The sequence below is a fragment of the Terrapene carolina genome, unplaced genomic scaffold, assembly GCF_002925995.2.
Source record: "Terrapene carolina triunguis isolate 2854851 unplaced genomic scaffold, T_m_triunguis-2.0 Scaffold62, whole genome shotgun sequence".
In the NCBI taxonomy this organism is placed as follows: Eukaryota; Metazoa; Chordata; order Testudines; family Emydidae; genus Terrapene; species Terrapene triunguis.
Window position 1 is genome coordinate 30,377,496 of NW_020664413.1, and position 23,646 is coordinate 30,401,141.

Sequence of the window (23,646 nt, forward strand, 5' to 3'; positions counted from 1 at the left end):
AACCGATGTGTCTTAATCTAGCAGCTAAATGTTTGAATTTAACCCACTGAATATATGAGAAAATAATTCTAAATCACAAATCAAGAAACATTAGGAATTGACACAAACTGAGAAGAGGTAGAAGTTACTATACTATATAAATTAATGCTAACAAATTGCATAGCACCGGCAGTTAACTTTTCAAATTCTAAGTATTTTTATATTATTTTCATTCATTTTTATTTACCATATAAGATATATACACACACATAGTTGGTAGTTATTTCTTACCCCTGAAGTTCTGAGACAATCCAAGCCACACTCTTCTGGTGATGAGGTCATTTTGCCTTATGTGGTTGCTGACAAATGTATTCTCTTCGGCATCCTTTATAGTCAATAGTGTTGCAGAGGGATCTAAGGGAAGGAGTTTAATGGTCAGTACAGAAAGAAATTTTAGAGGTTTCCCTCATAGTCTTTTTAAATTAAATGGATTTTCTAAAAATTCAAAAGGGATCATTTAAGGCACAGAAATGAGAGAGAACATCTGTTAATTTGGACTCCTAAAATTTTGTGATATGTAATCTGCAGAGGAAAAACACAGACTAGGAGAACAATGCAATGTCATGAGCAGCCTCAGATCAAAGTTAACTTCTTGTTTTATCATCTGGGCAGGTGATGCAAAATAAAATAAAAACAATTCTCCTGCAAGTCTGGAAAGATATTAAATGATACTTTATGGAAACAGAAGCATTGATCCTGTCAGGTGCTAAGCATCTTCTGTAAACCCCCTTGATTCCTATTAACCTAAATAGAGGCTCAGCACCTTGTAGGATCAGGCCAATTTTCTGTATCTAAATAACAAATCATATATTGATATATAATGTCACTGCACTTAAGGTGTAATGGCAAGGAGGGGATGCACTGGGGGCAGGGGGTAGAGGTGGAGGGAGGCGTGCTTCAATGCACCGGATCCTCTGCTGGCATAAAGGATTTTCTGCCAACAGCATAAGTTAAAGAAGGACTACTCTTGCTCTAACCCACGCTGGGTCCAAGTGGCCCTGAATTGGGTGTCACACCTGGTAATGGGAATACCTGCTTCTTTTATTTCAGTTTATCTTACACAGTTTAATTAACCTTAAATAGTAAAAAAAATTACACAGCTAAAATTATGAAAATTCAAACATCCTAAAATTGTGAAGGGAGCAAAGGATTCTGTACATGAGGAATTACATGCTGCTTATACTATCTGTCACAAAACAATCCCCAGTATTTACTAAAGAAAAGAAAAAAAGCTCTTCTTTTAGCACAAAAATTGGCCTTTCAGCTTCTGTGTGCGTTCATTAAGTTTAAAGTGTGAAGTGTCTATTTTCAAATCCTTGGTGGGATTTCTCCGCATTCATCCTATGCCCAGGGTTATAATAAGAATGACTTTGTAACAATACAGGCTTTAATTTGTATAAAGTGGTTTGTGGAAAATAAAAAGGTTTTCCTTTGGAAATCAGCCTTGATCTTCTGAATCCTTTATCAATGGTTATGTATGAGGTATCACTTTATTTATGTACTTTCATGTTCCAGATAAGGAATCAGAACATTGCACAACTTTACCAAAAATATGAATCAAATGCTCCAAAAATCATTAGATAAAACCAGCCACTAGACATATTCCCAAATCAAAGAAACATAAAGCAGAAGTTTTGCCAGTGTGTTTTTTCTAATCCTCCCTTAATGACGAGCTATTTACAAGATATAACACATTATAAATAAAACCAAACGTACCCAGCTTCTGGCAGACTCTTTTAGCCTCTTCTGCAGTATATACTGAAAAATTGTATAATGCCATGTCAAATGCATAGCAATGATCTTTATACTGCAACCACTGCGATGTTCTAGTACCCTGTGGACACCTGGAGGAGCCTTTGGTTTGCTGTGGCTGTAGTCGTCTCTCTGTAAAAATATAAAAACTTTGTATTATGCAAATTAAAAGAGGCTCTGCAGAGTCAAATCACTCTGGGGTAGGGATGCTATATACAAAAATACACACACATGCTGAAAATGGTCTAACCGACAAAATTAATTTATATCCCATTTAGCTTGCTTCTTGAAATATAGTAGATTCATTCATTATCAGCCAGTGATTACAGGAAAAGTTCCAGATATTCTGGGACTTTGACCTTCCCATTAGTGGGGGACCGCTCATTCTTACTGGATTTCAAGCATTCAAATGGCCTTGAAATATGTATGCTCATTCATTGTGGACCTCTGATTTAAGAGCTGACATTTATACCATAGGTCACAAAGAGGTAATCAGGCTAACAATTTATAAAAATTATATTTATATTTATATTAATTTAATTATATTAATTTCTTCCATGAAACATTGGGTCATGTTGAAAGTGATCCCTCTAATTTGAAGAAACTATGGTAATATGAGGTCACCAGTTTTATTTATCAGATTTTGCCAAGGTAATTGTCTAAAGTGAGGGAGTACGAAACAGATACAGATGGTGATAGTCTCATGTTCCCACTACTCAAACTAAGATTCATAAATTAATATGGTAATTTTCATAGCACCTTCCACACAAGGATCTCAAAGTGCTTTATTGCTTTATAAAGGGAGGGTATACATTTCCCATTTTATAAGTGGAAAACTAAGGCACAGAAAGGTTGTGATTTGCCCAAGCCCCAAAGCTAAACTTGGCATAGTTGAGAATAAAACTCAGGAGTACTGACTGCGAGTCTCCTGTTCTAACTACTACTCAACACTGCCTTCCAAAAGCCTTTCAGTAATGTGTTAGTCAACGTACACGCTGCTCAGCTCAGTTTAAAGTTTCACTCCATTGATGGGCATGGGAAAGAAATGTCCTGAGCAGTTATCAAAATCTTAAAACAGAAATCCAGTGACAGCACATGACTTTGACAGAGTTAGTATTTCATGGAAGCTGAGCCAACAAAACTCTGCAGTGAAAACATTTTTGGCATAAAGAAACCCTCTCACATTAGGCTGTTTAACAAGCAGTATCTATTTTTAATGCCTGTTTAGGTATCTGGCCACCACTGTTATCAAACACCAAAGTATGGTGCTACAAAGTTTACAAGATATACTGACGAGTACTTTGCCACTCCTTCTAAACAATCAGTCTTAAAGAACAAAATGTCTGGTTTAGTCTAAATCACATTTCTTTCAGTCTTCATTTTCTGTTCATAATACAGCATGTAAAATAGAGTATGTGTTAAATTACAGGAAAAAAGGAAATCAGGCTTACTGTCTGAAGAAGTATAGCAAATGGCACCATCAACAACATCTGTGCACCTTTCACGTTTCCAAAATCCTTTAGTATCCAGAAAAACGCAGTTCCCAATAGATGTAGAGTTTTCTAGTTCCCAGGGACGGTAGTCAAATTCACTTCCATCAGACCATTCTAAATTAGATTCACTTCCCTGATTAAAGAATAATAATTTTTATACCACTGCATTCAGGCCTGAATTAATCAAATATAAACACAGATAACGTACAGAGAGTGATGCACTGAAGAGTCAAAAACCCATTTCCTTCAAGTCAGTACTGAACCAATGCCCAACATGGTTAGCAGGTTCTGTCTTCCAGGTAATACTTAAAACTAAGGCCCTGGCCACCTGTGATCATTGAGGAGTCTGTGGTACTCTAAGAGTAGGGTTGTGGCCAGGCCAAATCCCTGGTAACATTATGCCTCCCTAATTTTCCCCTAAGGTTTCAATTACATAAGGCATTCTTCACTTCCTGTCCTAACAAATCTATTACTTAGTCATGTTGTGAGCTGTTAAACCACAGGGATGGCAGCAGTATGTAAAGTTTATCAGTTTTTGATGAAAGCTACTAAGCTAGACTCACTTGGAAGTGTAGGCTGGTGGAAACTATGGCAGTGGAAAGTCTGCCATGGGAGGTGAAGGGATTAGTGCAGCCCAAAAGATGGGTAGGGTGGTGGACAGATGCACTGAATTGATGTTTCCCATGAGCACTACACCTCTACCTCGATATAACGCTGTCCTCAGGAGCCAAAAAATCTTACCGCGTTAGAGGTGAAACCGCGTTGTATCAAACTTGCTTTGATCCACCGGAGTGCGCAGTCCCGCCCCCCCGGAGCACTGCTTTACAGCGTTATATCTGAATTCGTGTTATATCACGTCGCGTTATATCGGGGTAGAGGTGTATTTGCTGGTGGGCCCCAAAGGGAGCTTAAAGCTACCCTCCCCTTTGAAAACCCTGAGGAAGGATGGTGGTATAATGGGCAAGGTGGAGCAGAGAGGCTGCACGCTGCACTTCCCTACGCTAGTGGGGTGAATTTGGCCCATCATGTAAGTATGAAATCAGACACTCATTCTAAAATACATTTCTAATCCCCTAATAGCTAAGTGTAATAACATGTAGGAAAAGTTAACATATATTATTAGTGGTAGGGGAAAAAGAAAGCTAATAATCTTCTAGCATGAAATTCAAGCCTCTAAAAGAGCCTGGAAAGATCACAAAGATTTTGGAAATCAACTGCAGAAAATTACTGCAGAAAAAGAAACGATGGTCATGACAGTAGAAACTTACATCAAGGCTTGATAGCCCAAGCCACAGTGGATAGCCATCACGCTTTACAATATCTTCCAAAAACACCTGATGGGATTCACTGTGTATGCTGACTAAATCACTTCCATTCTGTTTGCATTCCCTTAATGCTTCATACCAGGTTATTTTTTTCTGAAGGAGCCTGTATGTGCTATTTCCATGTAGTATATACTCAGGCAATGGAGGCTTGTTCTCTCTGGGCCCTATTTCAAGATTAAGATCATAGTTAATTCTATACACTTCATTCGTGTTATTAGAAATATGTGGAAGATATTAAAATCCATCAGTCTATAACAACTCAATTCAAGCACTGAAGTGTTCAATATAAATTACTTACGGGATACACATTATCTTTTTTTATATTAAATGATGGGAGAAAGATGGAGGCACACAGCCAACATCCATCCTGAGCAGAATACTAGAATACTGACAGACAGCTTCATCCTGCAAATTGAAATCCATGACAGTTTTGCCAATGAGTTCAATGGCAGCAGATGCAGGGTCTTCCTTGGGAGCCCTGTTCATGGAGGGCTTGCAGGACTAGGCCTTAAAATTAACTTTACCTCCCCAGCCCCCAAAACTTTGGGTGTAATTGTTTCTGGATATTACTTACCCATTTCAATTTTACAAGCAAGAATACTGTGTTGATTAAATTGAAGAGCTTGCCAACTTTGCGTACGGTTGTAAATATCCCAAAACCCATCACGGTTCACTCCAGCAAAAAACTGATTCTTCTTTACGTTAGGTCTTCCCTGTTTCCAGTTATTGTAAGACACATAAGTTTCATCATACCATTTTAGGGAATTATCTGTGGAAAATATGAAAAAGTTTCTATATTTAGGCTTGAGCAAAGCATTGATTTTTTAAGAAACGTGAAATTCATCTACAACTGAAGATGGTGTGCTCCTGACCAGTACTAATAAACACTCACTTTAGATCAGAAAGCCTGTTATTACCTGTTTTTTGAAGTTGCTAGAGTTGCCTCTAAGCCCTCACCAAAATTCTAAGTGTCACGAGAAAATGTTCTTTGGAGATTGTCCAAATTAGAATTGTGAAAATTCAGATTACAAAAACCAAACCAAACCAAACAAACAACAGGTGCCTTGCAAGTAACCCAGTACTATTTTCTGAAGAAGAGTGGTCTGGTGGATAATAGCTATAACTAGGAATCAGGAACTCCTGAATTCTATCCTGGCTATGATGCACACTCTCTCGGTAGCTTAATGTGACTAATGTCTCTGCCTTTTTTTCACATTTTGTAAAATGGAGATTGCCATGACCCTGTGTGTTCTGCAATTCCTTAGCCATGCAATTTGCCAGAAAATCCATCCCTCTGAAATAAGGTGCTCTGGAATCTAAGATTTCTTCTTTCTTTTTTTTTTAAATAATGTTTCCTGCCCATGAAGATTACTTTTAAAACAAGAACTGAGTGTAACTGATGCAGTGTTGTATTTCTGAGTCTGCAGACAGTCTGAAATAATAGCTCTGAGAAGTGAGAACTACCCCATTCATCACAATGAGTTCAGTATTTGAAACCTAAAGATGAAAATTTAAGGCTCCAATACTAAAATCAGATCTTTGCATCTGTATGGAACCCCTTAAGCTCCAATCCTGCTAACTACTCTACAGTTTATTGTTTAAATTGAAACGTCCAGTTCATGCACTTGCCCCACAATCCAAAACTACCTCCTGCTCCACCTTTCCAAGGGCTCCAGATTGCAACAGAATTCAGACACCCTGCTTCAGAATCTACATTCAGAATGAAGCAGAATACATGGACTCTTGGGGATCATGAAAAAATTACTGATCTACATCACTGAGATGTTATTCATTCATCTTTGTAAAGTGCTTTGAAGATGAAAAGCACTATTGTTCTAACAGAAAAATTGCAGAAAACTTACTGGACATAATAGAGAATGCAGGGTTGGTCACAAGCTGCAGCTGTAGGAGCTTTAGTAGTTTGCTACTCAGTCTGGGCTTGAAATTCCAAAGTAGTGAGCACCCAAACTGTCACTAACTTCAATGGGAGTTTTGGGTGCTCAGTATCTCTGTAAATCAAGCCTATGTATATTGCTAAAAATGTCACCACATATCATTGTGCTCTTTTTAAATCCTGCCTTTTGATAAAATCAATAACCTGGATTAAGCAGACTGTGTAGGATCTAAATATCACTAGAACAGACAAAAGATGTCCAATTATTTCCCTCTAAAAATATAAATGAAAATATAAGGCAGTTGTAAGCATTAGTATATATTTATTTTTATGGTATCTTGGATTGCTCTACCATATGTAGTATGTAAGAAATGTATCAGTTTAATGATAGGAAGTTAACAAATTTTATTAAGAAAAAAGTCTTACCGCTGTCATCATAAATTACACCCAACCATACCCATGTAGCTAGGCCACTGAAAGAATGTAGCTGCTCAACAACAAAGTTATTTTCTTCCTCATCTCTAATATTCAAGACAAATGCATCTGGATCTGTTGAAACAATTTTTAAAATAATAATTAGTTTATTACAAGTTTATCTATCATCTACAAAACAAATTAAGTTTTGATCGCCAATGTTTAATCATTACTACACACACACACCCAAACATTCTAAAAGGACAGACAACACGTCAGCCAACAAAAATATTAGGAAAAATTACTATTTTTCAAAAGGCAATGTCAACACTACCTGTTCTGTGAGTATTTTGTAGATAAGTGGAGGATTTCAGCTTCTAGCACTGTCAGCTATACTTTTCAGGAGCACTTCATACACTTAAAAACAAGTATCTTCTGGATATATCTATCCGTTAAGGAAAAACCCATCACTGGCCAATGCCAGCTGATTGGGGCTTGTGGGGCTTAGGCTATGAGGCTGTTTTATTGCTGTGCAGACTCTGGGGCTTGGGCTGGGGCCATGCTCTAGGACTTTGTGGGAAGGGAGAGTCCCAGAACTCAGGCTCCAGCCCAAGCCCGGAAGTCTACACAGCAATGAAACAGCCCCACAGACCGAGCCCTGCGAGCCTCAGTCAGCTGGCGTGGGCCAGCCACAGGCTTTTCTTTGCTGTGTAGGATACCCTTTATGCATTAAAAATTGACCCTCCGATTTTAAAAAATGGACAACAATATTTGCTAGCTTTCAAACTCCGCCTAGGCTTCACCTCCCTAGTTTTTCAGTTTCTGTACAAGCAGCTTAAAAGACACTGTCAATTTGAAATCTAGTAGTTAAAACAAGTACTTACTTATTTTCTTGCATAAGTGGTGGGCTTCTTGTGATTTCATTTCTTGCCATCTATCTTTTGTTATCATGAAAGTGTAACAACTATTTTGAAATGATATCCATGGTGTATTTTTAAACTTATGAGGACATTTAATATGTTCAACAACTTGTTCTTTTTCAGTCTCATCTGGAAAAAAAAAGAAGACTCTCTTAGGTCATGCACAATTTTAAAATAAGACAGCTCATTCCTCACAACAAATTCCTGTGTAATATGAAAATCTGTTACAAAACATAAATTTAGTAGCATAATCTGACAGCATAATATGTAACATTGTTCCCACTCTTCTCAGAACAGTGATATTTCCATAAACTTAAAGATGGTAAGAAGCAATGATTTTATGAAATGGGATATGCAAATACTTTAAAAAGGGTTTTCACAGGAAGTTTTTTAGGTTAAGTAGTTTTAGGAACAAATACATATAATAAAACCAGAACAAATATTATCCAGTAACTTAGCTTTTGCAATGATTCTTGTGTAAGCACAGACTACCTTTTACATTTGTACATAGCAATCCTGAAAGGGTAAAACATTCCAGTCTTGGGGCACCATGTAATTCCCATTGAAGTCCCCAACTAAAACCTCTCCAGCACATCATCAAGGATCTACAACCTATCCTGAAGGACGATCCCTGACTTCCACAGACCTTGGGAGACAGGCCAGTCCTCACTTACAGACAGCCCCACAACCTGAAGCAAATACTCACCAGCAACTACACACCACACAACAAAAACACTAACCCAGGAACCTATCCCTGCAACAAACCCCGTTGTCAACTCTGTCCACATATCTATTCAAGGGACACCATTATAGGACCTAACCACATCAGCCACACCATCAGGGGCTCATTCACCTGCACATCTACCAATGTGATATATGCCATCATGTGCCAGCAATGCCCCTCTGCCATGTACATTGGCCAAACCGGACAGCCTCTTCGCAAAAGAATAAATGGACACATATCAGATGTCAAGAATTATAACATTCAAAAACCAGTCGGAGAACACTTCAACCTCCCTGGACACTCAATAACAGACTTAAAAGTGGCAATTCTTCAACAAAAAAACTTCAAAAACAGACTCCAATGAGAAACTGCAGAACTGGAATTAATTTGCAAACTGGACACCATCAAATTAGGCCTGACTAAAGACTGGGAGTGGATGGGTCACTACAAGAACTAAAAAAACTAATTTCCCCATGCTAATTTGCCCCTACTGTTACTCACACCTTCTTGTTAACTGTTTGAAATGAGCCACCCCGATTACCACTACAAAAGTGATTTTCATCCTGTTGATAATAGCCCACTTTAATTAATTTGTCTCGACCCCCCACTTGGTAAGACAACTCCCACCTTTTCATGTTCTGTTATATATATCTTCCTACTGTATTTTCCACTCCATGCATCTGATGAAGTGGGTTTTAGCCCACAAAACCTTATGCCCAAATAAATTTGTTAGTCTATAAGGTGCCACAAGTACTCCTTGTTGCTTCCATTAAAGTTAATGAGACTACTCCTCTAGTAGGTCAGACTGCAAGAATCAATTTAATTATACCATAATCACAAGGAATTTCTGGTTGCAATTTTGTATTTAAAGCAATAGCCCATATCATGCCCTTTCACAGAAAAACGTACAAGAGTGGTGTTTCATGGGGAAGAAATTTTTGTGAAGATCTCCTCAGAGGGATCCCCTCACATCATCCTTTTCTTTTCTGTTTTTTTGTTTGGTTTTTGAGGGGGTGGAATTGTCGTCCTCTCCCCACTGTCCTTGGCCAAACCTAGAAGATCCCAAGGGACCTCTCCCTAGGGTGCATTATTCTATTTGGAACAATTTCTGTGGAGTTGGCGAAGGCTCAATTTGTACCTCCCGACTTGATCTCCTTCCTACCCAGTCACCAATCTCCCCCCGCAGCATGGACTCCAGACTGTATGAAGAGGCCTCCACAGGGCCCAGGTGAGGGCCCAGATGGTGCAGGGGAGATGGCTAAATCCTCCTTCCACATGGAGGTGAGAGAGATCCATGTGCAGAGAGTGTACTCAGTGGGCAGATCTGGAGGGCACAATCTGGGTCAACACAGCAACCCTGAATGTTACTAAATAATTACACAGTGCTTGGGTAACTTGCTCAGGTGTGTACATGGCCCATTTCCAAGGCACCAGCAGGTTTTTTGGTACACAAACCACTAAACAAGCCTGTTCTAGAAAGTAGTCTATGTTTAGTGTATATAAATGGAACATTTTTATTTTAAAATAATTATAAAACATCTTTGTTACTGAGTTTTACTATGTATATTACTTATGAAAGATGTTTTTTTAAAAATAATGAGAATGTATTTTCTCAGAATACATACTTCTTGGCAAGTAGCAAATAGCACCTGGATTTTCAGAGGAACATGCAGAAGTTTTCCAGAATCCATCAATATCCAAAAACACACATTCTTCACTTGTTTCTTCGTCTTCTTCAGACCAGCGACTAAAATCAATGCGCTTTCCATCTGCCCAGCCATAATGTTTTCCATCCTAGCATCATACCAATAAAAGATGAGCGCTTACACACTTAAAAAAAAGTCTAGGTACATCAAATGACATGATACTATATTTCTACTGGGTGAAATCCTGTGTTCAGCAAGAGTTGCAGGTGCTCAGCAGCTCTTAGGATTTGGTATCATTAAAATAAATGAAGTCTGTCACATTCAGTTTTGCTGCTGAAAAAAACTACATTGACTATTGTGAATGGCAAATGATAACACTTAGATGTTAGAGAGACAAGGTGGGTTGGGTAATATCTTTTATTGGACCAACTTCTGTTGGTGAGAGACAAGCTTTCAACCCTTCACAGAGGTTACCTGAAGAACTACTCTGTAAGCTTGAAAGTTTGTCTCTCTCACCAACAGAAGTTGGTCCAATAAAAAATATTACTGCACCCACCTCGTCTCTCTAATATCCTGGGATCAACACGGCTACAACAACAGTGCAGTACTTAGATGTCTAACTATTATGCTTGATTTGTAGGCAAAGCCAGGTAGTTTGATTTCTAAATGGTATCATTTGAACCTGCAATTAACTGTGGGCACAATTATTTGTGCATGGAAATTGGAAGCAATTTCTAAGAGTCAGTCCTGTTGTTTCCCCATGTTAGATCAAATGTAATGTATTAATGTTTAATATTAAGTACTTTTAGAATTTATAATTAGACATATTCCTGCCCTGAAGATGACAACAATAAATAATAATAATAAAATATAATAATAATTAATCGTATTAAAACACAAGAAAAGTAAGTGGATCTATGCTTTAGGAAAGTTATATTTAAAAGTTTTCTTCTGTATTTAAGATCACTCTTATATTAGGAATTGATACCAGCTGTGCTAATCTTTTTTTTTTTTTTTTTTTTTTTTTAGCTGAATATATCTTCCTGGTATGTTCAGTACTAGAACTGCAGGCTCTCCTGGCACTGTCTCACTGCCTACAGGCATGAGCTGCTGTGTAGGCAGTACCCCTCTATATGTTTCAGAGCTTTAGTGCCATATGCAACAGGATGAGGCATTTGATCCCCACTTAAAGGTCACCTACAAAGGGAGGAGAGGTTGTCTTCTTTTTTGCTTCTTTGTGAAGTACAGATAAGACATGAAAAGTTTGTTTTCTTTAAAAGTTCCCTGTATGTTTTATACATTAAAAATACCAGGTTTTTCTTCCCTGTTGTTCCTGGAAAACTCTATGGACAGCTGCAGAAGTAGGAGAATTATGATGTCATAGATACATGACCATGAGAACAATTTTTATTCAGGCTATTTAAAACTTTGTTTTTTGCTTGGTTTTGGTAATACTTATTTAACTCAAACATCCATAAATGGTGAGAAGAAAAGATGTTTGTTAAAGATTCAACACCCACTCACACACCCATGCCCCAAGCTCTTTAATTAACAGATGAGAAAGCTCCCAATCCACATTGGGAATTTCCAAAAAGTCCTCCAACAAACACAGAAGAAAGACTTGACTCTATTGATATTTTTAAGGTAAAAAAGTATATATTTTTTAAAAATAGCCTTTCACAACTTTTCTCCATTATTAAGAAGCAATAAAGCATACAAACCCTACCTGAAAAAATCCATTCCAAGTTCTAAGATAAGATTTTACAATATATTTCAAACAGTTTTTAGCAGTTGCTTTTGGATTTCATTTGCTATCTTTCAGATTTTCTCTTTTTAAAACATTTTGGTTGGCCTTCCTTGACCCTGCCCCAGAATTTCAAATGACAGCAGCAATTATAGAACCACTGACAACAGAGGAACAAAGATGATGCAATGATATAGTTTGCTGCTACTATAAAACATTTTCCTCCATCTTAAAACCTGAGGGACATAGTCTCCTCTCAGTCAGTCCACCAATCGGAGTTCCATACTTGAATGTGCACCTCAGGGAACTGAAAATCTAGTATATAACCCTGAGCATCAGGACTGGTTGACCTCCCAGTAGACCTCTAGCTTCAAGATGGTTCTCTGCAACTGAAAATAGATGCGACTGGAAACATCTATTTAAAAATAACCCAGTAATTTTGAGTTTCATTGTTTCCCCAGTCATTCCTTTACTATTCCACCCTACCCTAAAAAATGGTTCTAAGGAGGGATGGGGAGGAAATAAAACTTACATCTTTGCTGAAGAGTCCAATCCAGAGAGGGTAATTGTGAATAGCAGCCTGCACAGTAAGAAAAGCCTGTTGGTACTGATCTGTGATGCTAACGAGCTGCATGTTTTTCTGTTTGCACTCCCGCAGTGCATCATACCAGGACAAATTCTTCAGAATTACTGTGTAATGGACATTTTGATAGGTCAGTGTTTCATTAAGGACTTGCTGTGTCTGGTTGTCAGCAGCCCCTGTAAATAATCAAGAAATAGAAGCATTAAGTAGGATAAATACTGCAAAACATTGTAGTTCTCCGTTTCTTTTGTAACAACCAGCAGCAAAACTCATTCAAATTTCTTTTGGGAATAACCATCAAAAATAAAATTAAAAAAAGATTCATAGACTGTTGTAGACTACAATTTTACTATATCAGAATCGATAGAGTGTGTATCTGTGGAAAAATGTAAAGCTCTTTTTAAATGTAAATGTGTAAGTCCCTGTATAAAAGCTTGGTAGAATGGCAGTAACAGCACTACTGGGCTTTGTGGCTTTCCAGATTCATTCAATTTAACTCAAAAGAGTTCAAGTTATTAGGGGAAAAAACATACTCTCTGGGTGAAATTAATGTGAAACTGTGGTAGCCTTCCGCAGAACTGCGCACAGATGTTGTGAAATCAACAGGGGCCATGCATCTCTGAACAGTCTGAGGGAGACAGGAATGAGTCAAGTAAAGAGCCATCAGATTCATTCTTATGTAAATCTAATGGGCAGTAAACCTGGTACAGGCAGCTCTTCCAGCCAGTACATTGCAAGAGCAGGCAGAGAGGTAATAGAGTTTGCCTTCATAGCATGTGCTCAGTTTCTTGCACAAAGCCACTTGACTTGTGTATTGTGCTGGAAGTGGTGAAATTTACCATTTGGGTTCTAATTATCCAATATTATCACAATGAGCTGCATTAATTTAATCCAACCAAGTGATGCATGCAACTATAAAAAATGCAAACTTTACATGGATGGGGAATTAGAGCATGTGGATCTAATGATTCCAAGAAGTTTATGGGCTGACACCAGAGCTAAATTTGGCCCTACAATTTTGTAAAATGTGCATTGGCATCTAACACAGAGGCGTCTCAGGAATACAAAGGCTTGTCAAGGGAAAAAATTACTCTGTATAAATAAGAGCATACAAGTGACTGATGAATAGGCTGACAGACCAATACCCAAAAGGCAGAGCCATAATATTAATTTTATGTTTATGCACAATTTGCAGCTGTCAGTGGATTAGAGAGGTGACATGAAAGAAACAATGTTTGAACTAGTTCATGGCTGCTGTCAAGTGCTTCTATGTAGTAAACAGCTTCAAAAGAGAACTGTGAGACCAACAGAGACCTCACACACTTAAAGGTTAATAGTAAAGATTTAGGGGGGAAATGTACATTTCCCAAAGATGAAAAAAGAATATTGCTGATGTTTACAAGCATAATTATCACAACATTTTGAGATAATCATTAAATGTCTGAGATGCAGGGCCGGCTCCAGGGTTTTGGCCGCCCCAAGCTGCCAAAAAAAAAAAAGAAAAAAAAAAGCCACGATCGCGATCTGCGGCGGCAATTCGGCGGGAGGTCCTTCGCTCCGAGCCGGAGTGAGGGACCGTCCGCCGAATTGCCGCCGAATAGCTGGACGTGCCGCCCCTCTCCGGAGTGGCCGCCCCAAGCACCTGCTTGACAAGCTGGTGCCTGGAGCCGGCCCTGCTGAGATGCCAAGGAATCCGAGCTGCTGACTCCCTTGCTTCTGTGACAAAAGTGACATGAAAACCATAGGGCCAGATTGTACTTGTCCAAGGATGCCATGGCAGAGTGGAAAAAGTCTCCCCTGTTGCAGCATCCTGAGCTGTGGCCAGGCACAACTGCAGTTTCTGCAAGAGCCGAATGAGCGCTCCTTCCCTGCATGCCTGGGTGTTAGAGGCTTAGCAACCCAAGAATAATGGGGACCATATTGCAGCAATCACTGCACTTTCCCTGAATGTCATGTTTCCTTTTCTGGAGAGAAATATATTCATCAATAGCAGCTGCACTCTTTTATTGGAGTCTTACAAGCATTTTTAATGTTCAGAGCCTTTGCAGTTCATCTTAATTTTCTTTTTTTTAATAATTAATAAAAAAAATCCCCTTCAGATTTTTCAGACTGAATCACTGTCCTTCCCTCCTTCAAATTTATAAATAGTTATTTAAAAGAATTTATACATAGCAGAACATACCCCAAAGATGGGTGTACCGCATAATAAACCCTTGGCAGTTGAACAGGAACTAAGGCTTAGTTCAGATTGGGTAATTGCCCTGATTCGAGTAATCAGTGGGTAGCCACCAACATAGCTGCACTGGAGCAGCACCCCCTCCCCAATCCTGAGTATAAATAGGAAATCCACACACTGTATCAGTGGAGCTGACCCCTGCTTGAAGCCAGGGCAAGTTGCACCAATGCAAATTGTGGCTCTCCTTGTCTACACCTGGGGTTTGCACTAAGATAGCTAAACAAGTGGGCTGAAATCAAGGCTAATTCCAAGTGTAGATGAGGCCTCATATTATCCCTTCAGTGTTAAAACTCACAGGAGATGGTTAAGTGGGATTAAAACTCGGTGTGGTTCTCCTCACAGAGTTTTGACCACGTTGTTCTGGGGGAGAGGAGTCATTTGCTCCATTCCTCACTGAATGAAACATAAAGTCCATCCCCAAGCCCTGTAGGTCCCCAAAGTGTGCAAAGAAGATCAGGGCCATTCACTTAGAGGCCTTGTACTCCATGCCAACTATTGGGCCCTGCCCCCCCGCCCCCCTTCACTCTCAGTCAGCGTAACTCCACGGGAACTTCACTATCAGGGCCTCCACTGCCCATGGCTTTCCCCAAACACCTCTTAAAGGGGGTTTCACACTGTGGATGGTGTCATGGAAAATGCAGACATGGGAAATTTTTCAGGAGGGATGAGGTTTGTCCTCATGGCCCCACCACTGGATGCCCAGTATGGGCCTGCTCAGTCCCCAGAAGGATCCTGCCACCAGGGAACACCCTTCTTGTGGTGCTGTGTAGAGGGAGATTGTGCCTCAGGAAGGGCAATATCTCTGCATGAAGGGGCTTCTTGGCAGGTGGATATTAGGAGCACAGTCAGCCTTACCTGCTGGCTTCTGGCAGATACCCAAAAAATGCTCCTCAGCACAAGGCAAGAAATTCCATGTTCCAACATATGAAGATTTGGGGTTGTTGAGCATTACACCACACTGGTTGTTTATCTCCTCATCAAACATCTGAAAACCAGAAAACTCATCAAGTTCATGTATGATACAAGCATTCTTGTGTGGAGAGAGCGAATGAAGATCTAGTTAGGAGAATATACTTCTCTTAGTTAGTATGTGCAGAGCAGTAGTACAACACACAGCTAGTTTATTTTGCAATGTTACCTATTTGCTGGATTGTTTGTTTGTGAAAAAAATTACCTGGACCCACTATACTCTTTGAAAAATATTGTTAATCAGTGGCATTCCATTATGTTTCTTATGCTGCTCAATGAACAGTGCAGCCAGGAAAACAATATGTATAATGGTTTATGGATGTATTCTGCAAATAACTGAACCAAAAACTATATAGTAACATCCCTCTGCTGCCTACATTTTTATGGAATGTGGCATCTCAGCTACATATTGGATATGCAAAGAGACTGAAGAGATTTCAATTTTTACATCCCTTTCCATTTTAATAATTAGTGTTCAAAACATATCATCCGAATAAAGATACAAACAGCTCAGTCATTACTGGTCACTATGTCTGCCAATTAAGAATACAATTTCTTGGTTTGGGACCTTTACATGTTTTTTCTCTTTTGTTATTTTGATACAGTTACCAAAGTACCAACATTCTATACTTTTTATAGGACAAAACATCAGCCGGATTTGTATATTCAAACAGATAACTTACATCAAGTGGAATCTTCCTTAGCCTTCCTCTCAGCAATGGGTGAAAGTTACTGTACAGCAGTCTACTGCCATCTACCCATTTGTTTTCCCTTGTGCTGAAAAAAAACTTCAAACCAATCCAAATGTTTTCTTCCAAACCAGGAAGCAAGGATGTTAAAAAATCTGTTGGGCAGAAAAATAAATATTTACATACTATGATTTAGACAACCACAGTAAACATTTGAAAAACAGCTTGCATAAACAAGATAGTACAACCCCCATCTATATTAACTTAATTTCCCACCCTAGTCCTTGAAAATACAATAAGCCATTTTAATAGAGTATTAAGTGTTTTGCAATTTTATCATTCCATCCTTTCCATATCTGACAAGGACATTATTTAAACAAATCATTTGAGAGGATTAGCCTTCTAACAGGCTAAGGTCTAATTGAGGGCCAGGAGATGAGTTTAACTTGTTTCTGTCTCTCTCCTCCTCTCCCTCCCTGTCATCAACCCTGTCTCCTTCCGTCTCCACCCAAATTTCAGAAGGTGCCTCTCTATTGCTCTGTAAGACCTTCTATTGACTTCCCATAGAAGCATCAAAAGCGGGCTCCATGTCCTCTCTGAGGGCATGGAGAGTTTCTCTTGCTTCCCACACACCTCGCACTCTGACTGCTGGGCATGCCTCTAAAACAGAACCACTTACTGAATAAGTGTCTGATTTACTCAACCAAGAAACAGAGAAAGTCAGGATAGAGGGAAGGGATCAGTTCCAACCGAGAAAGACTTTACTCAGGAATCCCAAGCCAGCCACTCTTTGGTCTCTGTGGCAATGCCCACTATTGGGTGAGGCTACGAATGCTTAATGTGTGCCAGGGCTTGCCAGGGCTGAGCCTCGGCACCCCTAGGCTTGACAGTTCATAGCCCTGGGACCTCTCAGCTTGCTACATCAGTTATGAATGTAAAATAATTGCTTGAGCCCCAGCACCTCTTTCATTACAAATTAAGCACTGAGTGTTAGTTAAGACATTTAGAACTAGCTACCTGCCATATGTTAGCTAGCTCCAGGCTAGTCCCAAGCTCTTTTCCTAAACTAGACAAACCCATTAAAGGTTAAAACCTCTCAGGATTAGTCACGATCCGATAGCCAGCTACAGAAAGGGCCACAGTACATGAGGGATGGAGGGAAGGCTGGCAGGAAGAGGTGGTTACCTGAGTTGTGGCAGAGCTGTCTTTCTCCACCACAGCTTTGCCATTGCACTGACTTGCCTGGCAGACAGGGCCGGCTCCAGGCACCAGCGCAGCAAGCAGGTGCTTGGGGCAGCCAACGGAAAGGGGCGGCACGTCCGGGTCTTCGGCAGCAATTCGGCGGCGGGTCCCTCAGTCCCTCTCGGAGCGAAGGACCTGCCGCTGAATTGCCGCCGAGGAATGCCGCTAAGTGCCGCCGATCGCGGCTTTTTTTTTTTTTTTTTTCCTTCGCCGCTTGGGGCGGCAAAAAAGCCAGAGCCGGCCCTGCTGGCAGAAATCTGTCACCAGGACTAATTTATTATGCTAAATATCCTTCAATCAATTGAAATGAACTTCCATTTACACAATCATGCTAAGAAATGTTTGAAGCAGAATATACTTTTCTAGGGTTAAAAGAGTTCTGAATTGCTCGTCTCAGTCACTTGAGTTCCAGTGTGGGTCCATCCCAATGCTGTGATAGAGCAGCAGACTGCTCTTCCACTGTGCACTGTTAACTACTGAAGTGGGCTGCCTGATCTACTTTCTATATTCCACTGCATTGAATTGACTTGGCGGGAGGTCACTTACCTATACAAATAATGCTACACATAATATGGAGCTCTGTTGTGAGCTACATCTTAGACATATCTGTAGGCAACTACCTGCCCACTACACAAATACAAATGTATTAACAGATGTCTCTCTCAACAGATAGGTAGTCAGACACATCTGTAGACAGCTATTTCCAGCAAATGTCTTCTCTTCACTGCATTCACCTCAATGAGGTTTTAACTTCTGAAGTAAAGCTTGGAAACTGCTTTAGACATGGTCCCTCCACTCTTCATAAATCTCTGGTAGTCTTTGCAATTTCTAATTCCCTTCAGACGCAAGGATATGAAGAAAAACTGGTCTTTGAACTGGTTCTTTTCCTTTTTCCACGGTTTGCCCATTGTGTGTGCATTTCCCATTCTGTGACAGGCAGAATTCCTCTGACACAGTGCAAATAATTAAAGGCATTAGTTATAGGTTTTTATTTTATTGTGAATTTTAAGAATTATTTCAGTAAGACTCAAAGTAATTGAATGATTTTACAATCAGATAACGCTTCCACATAATTCCCAGTCTGCTGCATGATTCTGTACAGTTCTGCTGCATAGACTGGGGAAGGGGCTTGACATATTATTTTGGTCTAAAGTTCTGCATAGTACAAAGAGCTTTGAATTTACCATCATACCTTGTTCAGCTTGGCTTGAGATTGATGGAAGAGTGCCTCCAAAAGTTTCACATACTTCATTGGCTTCTTTAAATGTTAAAAATCTGTGTTCTATCTTTAGAAAACACTGCAAAATAAAAATGGTAAAAGCTTATGCAATGTAGCAGGAGTTCACTTTCTCTTTAAGATTTATTGTATCTTAGATGTAATTCATAAATCAATGACCCTAAAACCTTCACACCTCACTTATTTTGCTTTCTGTGAGAAAGTATTAGAAATGCAATTATAGATAAATGCATTCAGGCTCTGATTCAGCAAGGTGACTTTAACAGGGTGACTGTCCTGTTAAGGATAGTAGGGACTAAGGGTCAGTAAACCCTGTTTTCCTTTAAGATTCCTAGGACTTTTGGAGCAGATGAAGGCCTACAGAAGGACAGAGGCAGGTGTTGGGAGAGAGGAAAATGGTCCCAGAGACATAGTTAATGCTTGGGGGAAACCAAGGCTACTGTTTCTTTAAAGGCCCAGAAGCCTGGTAGTGCAGGGTGGGACAAGGTTCCCCTCTCTCCCAGCTAAGTGGGAGGAGCCTGGAGAAGGAGGGTGGCATATCGCTGCCTCCTCTTTCACAAGAGGGCAAGGATTGCCATCTGCTAATCTCTCTCAGCCCAGGGCGGAAAAGGGCTGAACTACAAAGTGGGGGAGGCAGCTGAGAAAGAAGCTGGTTTTAAGGCATCAGCTACCCTGAATTAATGCAGATTGCAAGAAGAAGGCTTTTGGACCCATGAGCCCAGGAGAAGGAACTTGATGGAACTGATGCAAACATTGAGAAGGAGAACTGTGGGACACCTGAAAGAAGAAGAGGGGTTGGGGCTGAGAGCTACTGAGTCCTCTGCAAAGGAGGGATCTGGTTTAAACACTCTGGCCTGAAAGTGAGGCTTGGTCTACACTACAAAGTTAGGTTGACGTAATGCAACTAATGATGATTGTCCTATATTCCCCCTTTACCTTGTTCTGAAACAAAACCCATTCTTTAGGGCATCCTCCTTTAGGGGGGTGATATTCTGGCTCATGTTTCTCCAGTAAGGATGCATTAGATTTTTCACATATGAAGGGCAGTTTCAGATTGCAGTTTATTGGATAGTCTGCAGGAAATATAAATAAAGTTATTATCTGTATTATGATAATGACTATGATGTGCTAGGTGCTACGTACACTTGTGGGAAGAGACAGTCCTATGTAACTATAACATATAGCTGCAAATTATGCAAAGTAAAGTATTTTAAAATGACAGTAGAGCAAAGCATAAAAAATTAAATGTATGAGAAAATATCATATTGATAATAAAGGACCAGATTTGATAACCGTACTCACTTTCAGTAGCTACTTACTCTACAAGTTGTATCACTGACTTCAGTGGAGAAATGTGGAATAAAGTCCTATACATTGTAAGTGTGGGTTTCAGAATCTGTCCCACAGCGCAAAAAGTCATTTGTTCCTGGATCTTGTATTCAATATTGTATTCTGGACAGAGCTAATATTTTTTATAATAAAGAAACAACCTTACCTCTATACCAGCCCTTAGAAGAAATATACCAACAATCCCTCCAGAATCGATCATGGAAACGTGGAAATAACTGTAAACTAGATACAAACATTTCAGAGTCAATCCCTGACAAAAGATGCTCTTTTAGGGGGAAATCCTGGGCATGGCAGCAGAACTAGCGTGCCCCGGCTACTTGGGAGAGAGAAAACTTCAAGGGCTTACACATATAAAGGGCTTGCCTGTGCAAGAGGTTTAGGGAGAGGGCTAGTGTAGGGGAAAGTGGGCAATAGGGTCAGCAGATCTGTAGTGATTTGTGTAGTCATGGATCTACTGACAAAATCAACCCTACAGAGAAGGTACACAACAGGAGCTTTGCCTGGCTACTCAGGCTGTACACTAAGGAGCTGTCTAATTGTCTATCCCTACTGCAACCCCTCCTACATTATCAGGCACCGTGAGGATAACAAACTATAGATTCTACATTCTTCTGTTCTAAATTATTCTTTTTAAAAATGTAGAATTTTGCTACTTACGCATCCTAAGATTTTCTTGGACAGGAAGGCCCTGTTCCTTAGCTGCAGCTGAGGAGCACACAGTGCAACTCAGGAGGGTTGTATAAAGGTTGCTGTAAGACATCTTTGCATTTCCCTGATCCTGGATCAACGCTGTGCCAGACTATGCCATAAACTAGAAGCAGCCTGAAGGCTACTCTAAATTACACTGCCTGCCAATGGCACCAAGGACCAGTGATCCCCAGGGCACAAAGAAGCCCTGGGTAACTCTCAAGCCAGCCACGGGGAGGAGTGGTGGTGTAGGAGCCTTATCCCGGTTTTACAACACCGAAGGATCCCCTAACCTAGGGTAATCTTCCTGTGGCTGGGCACGGCAGAAAGCAGAGACGAGGACAGAGGCTAACTTATCCAATTTCATATGCTCTATATGTAAATATTTTGTTCATGGTTTTTAACTTACAAGATGAACTGAAAGTTTTTGGTTTTGTTGTTTTCTTTAATGGAGGAGTAAAATAATGTAAAAACCTCCAATCCTGTTTCAGAACTCAAGTCATTAATGGGCTACATGGGCAGGCTTAAAATCACAAATAAAAACATTTGAAATAGGAACCGGAAAGCGTTAACTGTTAGGACCAGGGTTCAAGCTTTCAGGGCTTCTAATGATACCACTAACATATTAAGTCCCTGGCCATTCAAAGACTTACGCCTATGCAGAAGTCTTTGGAGACAATATCTGCAAAGCACTTTGAAGACATGAAGCCTCATATAAGAGCTAAGTGTTATTATTACTGATTTAGGTGTTAGAAATGTTGCTAACCTTTGTAGTGGGAACAGCACTCTGTAAACATTCCTGCTAGAATTAGCTGCTAAGTCCTTAGTTCAAGTATTAAGTCTACACATATATTCTGTTGATTATTTATTATACTCAAGATCCCCAGTGTCCTAAACTCCTCACCAAAAGAAATAAAGACTCAGTCGGTGCTCCAGAGACCTTACACTTTAAATTTGAGATGGCAAGGAAAAGTGCAGGTCATATGCAGATAAAAAAGGGGGAAGGCAAGAGAAAGGAAAAGAGTCACAATTATCAGATAATGTGGTTTTGTTAACAAGGTTTTTCAAAGAATTATTTTATGGTTTTTGTAGCTGACCTGTCAGAAGTGAGCTTTGTTAACAATTTGGGATCATTCAATAGTCATTTTAAAAAACCCACTTATTTCACTAAATTTTTCCCCATACAAGAAATGTCAACAAGAGTTTATAATAATGTTGCCTGCAAATAGAGTACATACGGTGAATGATGGCTACTTCCACGATCCATGTATTTCAGCCACCACTTCTGCTCTGCACCTGACAACTGCAAAAATAAACAAACAAATAAAAAATAGAAACAACTAGATTTTACCACCATGTATAATATAATATCCCAAGATAGACCACTGGTCTTCATCCACCCTTGTGGCAAAATTCCTTTTGATGTAAATGGTTTAACAGAAGCAGGACTGGAACTTACAAGTAATATTCTTGTAAATGATTCAAAAATTCAAGTGACTAACTTCTTGGTCTGGGATATAGACTATGCATGGGGAATTTGCAAATTCTAGTTCATAAAGGGGCATTGTCAGGTCAGATATTTTAAAATCTCAAATCTGTTTCTAGTAGTTCTTTATTATTAAAACCAATACTACATTCAAATATATTTTCCCACTGCTTACTATATTTTGAATGTTTACATTTCACTCAGTTGGGATCGTTAAATCGGGCTAATCAGTTTCAACGTTGGGTTCTCATACACAAGGGTTCTCCAATTTTTTTCATGGTAGGTCACATCTCAATAGTGATCTTAATGACATCTTCACATCTTGTGCATCCTATCCTTCATAAAAGCATGTACCATCTACTCTCCCACTCAAGATCATATAATATCTTTGAGGCAACTACAGCAATTACTTAGATGGAAAGGTAATATAAGGACAGATTTTGTGTATTTGTAGCTGTCTTTAGTGCAATAAGTTTCTTGACCTTTTTGAACAGAGATAATCTTACTGCCTTACATACTTCATTTTGGGATGGATCCTCTGGCCCAGCCAAGTAGCTCTCAGTGCAGGATGAGGGGGAGGAATAAAGGGTGGTTTTAAGACACCTTTGCTGAGAACAGGAGGGGAAAAAGCAGTGCAATGAGCCTGAGGATCCGGCCCTTAATCTTTTCCTCCCATCTACACTGTTTCTCTCACCTGGAAACAAGGGTGAGAGCTAACTCTCTGTGGACCAATAGAAAGTGCTCTTTGGACCATCAAAATCCCCTTGACCAGTATGGGAACCTCTGTGCCAGCACAATGAAGTAATATTTGCATTGCAAAGAGCACAGAGGAAAATTTAAAATAAAGAATAAAATGGTTTTAATTGAAATGAAAGTACAGTACTACAATAAAAACTTTCGTAGGGGCCAGATCATGCCCTTAGGATACATGCAGTGATGGGACACCTCTGTGCATACAGCCGTCCTTCCACACACACAAGGTAAAGAGAACTACTGTCTCTGTGGCAATATAGCCCTTTCACCCAGGCTGTGAGGAAGCCTTTCTGTAGGGGGGGGGAGAGGAATGAGGCAGGCTGGATTGATGTGGCTCTTCTCCCACCACTGCACAGAGAAACAGAGATTATATATAGAAACAGAGCCCCCTCTGCTATGGGAAACATCTTAAAGAGGGATTCCAGGCACTTGCTCCAGTATCCCTAACAACTCCAGTGGAGTC

General features: G+C 39.8%; 1 protein-coding gene across 2 annotated transcripts in view; it reads right to left on the reverse strand.

Annotated features, from left to right (window-relative positions):
• Positions 1 to 23,646, reverse strand: part of LY75 (lymphocyte antigen 75) — a 93,466-nt gene that overhangs the window by 8,654 nt on the left and 61,166 nt on the right. For both annotated transcript variants that reach the window (XM_026647493.2, XM_024219336.2), the window contains 15 exons: positions 22,183 to 22,247; positions 20,403 to 20,479; positions 19,844 to 19,980; positions 18,863 to 18,968; positions 16,423 to 16,583; positions 15,626 to 15,755; positions 12,484 to 12,710; positions 10,187 to 10,355; positions 7,802 to 7,966; positions 6,930 to 7,052; positions 5,184 to 5,378; positions 4,553 to 4,773; positions 3,243 to 3,417; positions 1,756 to 1,923; positions 271 to 393 (listed from right to left, as the gene is read on the reverse strand). In XM_026647493.2, the coding sequence (XP_026503278.1) occupies positions 271 to 393; positions 1,756 to 1,923; positions 3,243 to 3,417; positions 4,553 to 4,773; positions 5,184 to 5,378; positions 6,930 to 7,052; positions 7,802 to 7,966; positions 10,187 to 10,355; positions 12,484 to 12,710; positions 15,626 to 15,755; positions 16,423 to 16,583; positions 18,863 to 18,968; positions 19,844 to 19,980; positions 20,403 to 20,479; positions 22,183 to 22,247 (2,242 nt within the window). The remainder of the gene's footprint in view (positions 1 to 270; positions 394 to 1,755; positions 1,924 to 3,242; positions 3,418 to 4,552; positions 4,774 to 5,183; positions 5,379 to 6,929; positions 7,053 to 7,801; positions 7,967 to 10,186; positions 10,356 to 12,483; positions 12,711 to 15,625; positions 15,756 to 16,422; positions 16,584 to 18,862; positions 18,969 to 19,843; positions 19,981 to 20,402; positions 20,480 to 22,182; positions 22,248 to 23,646) is intronic.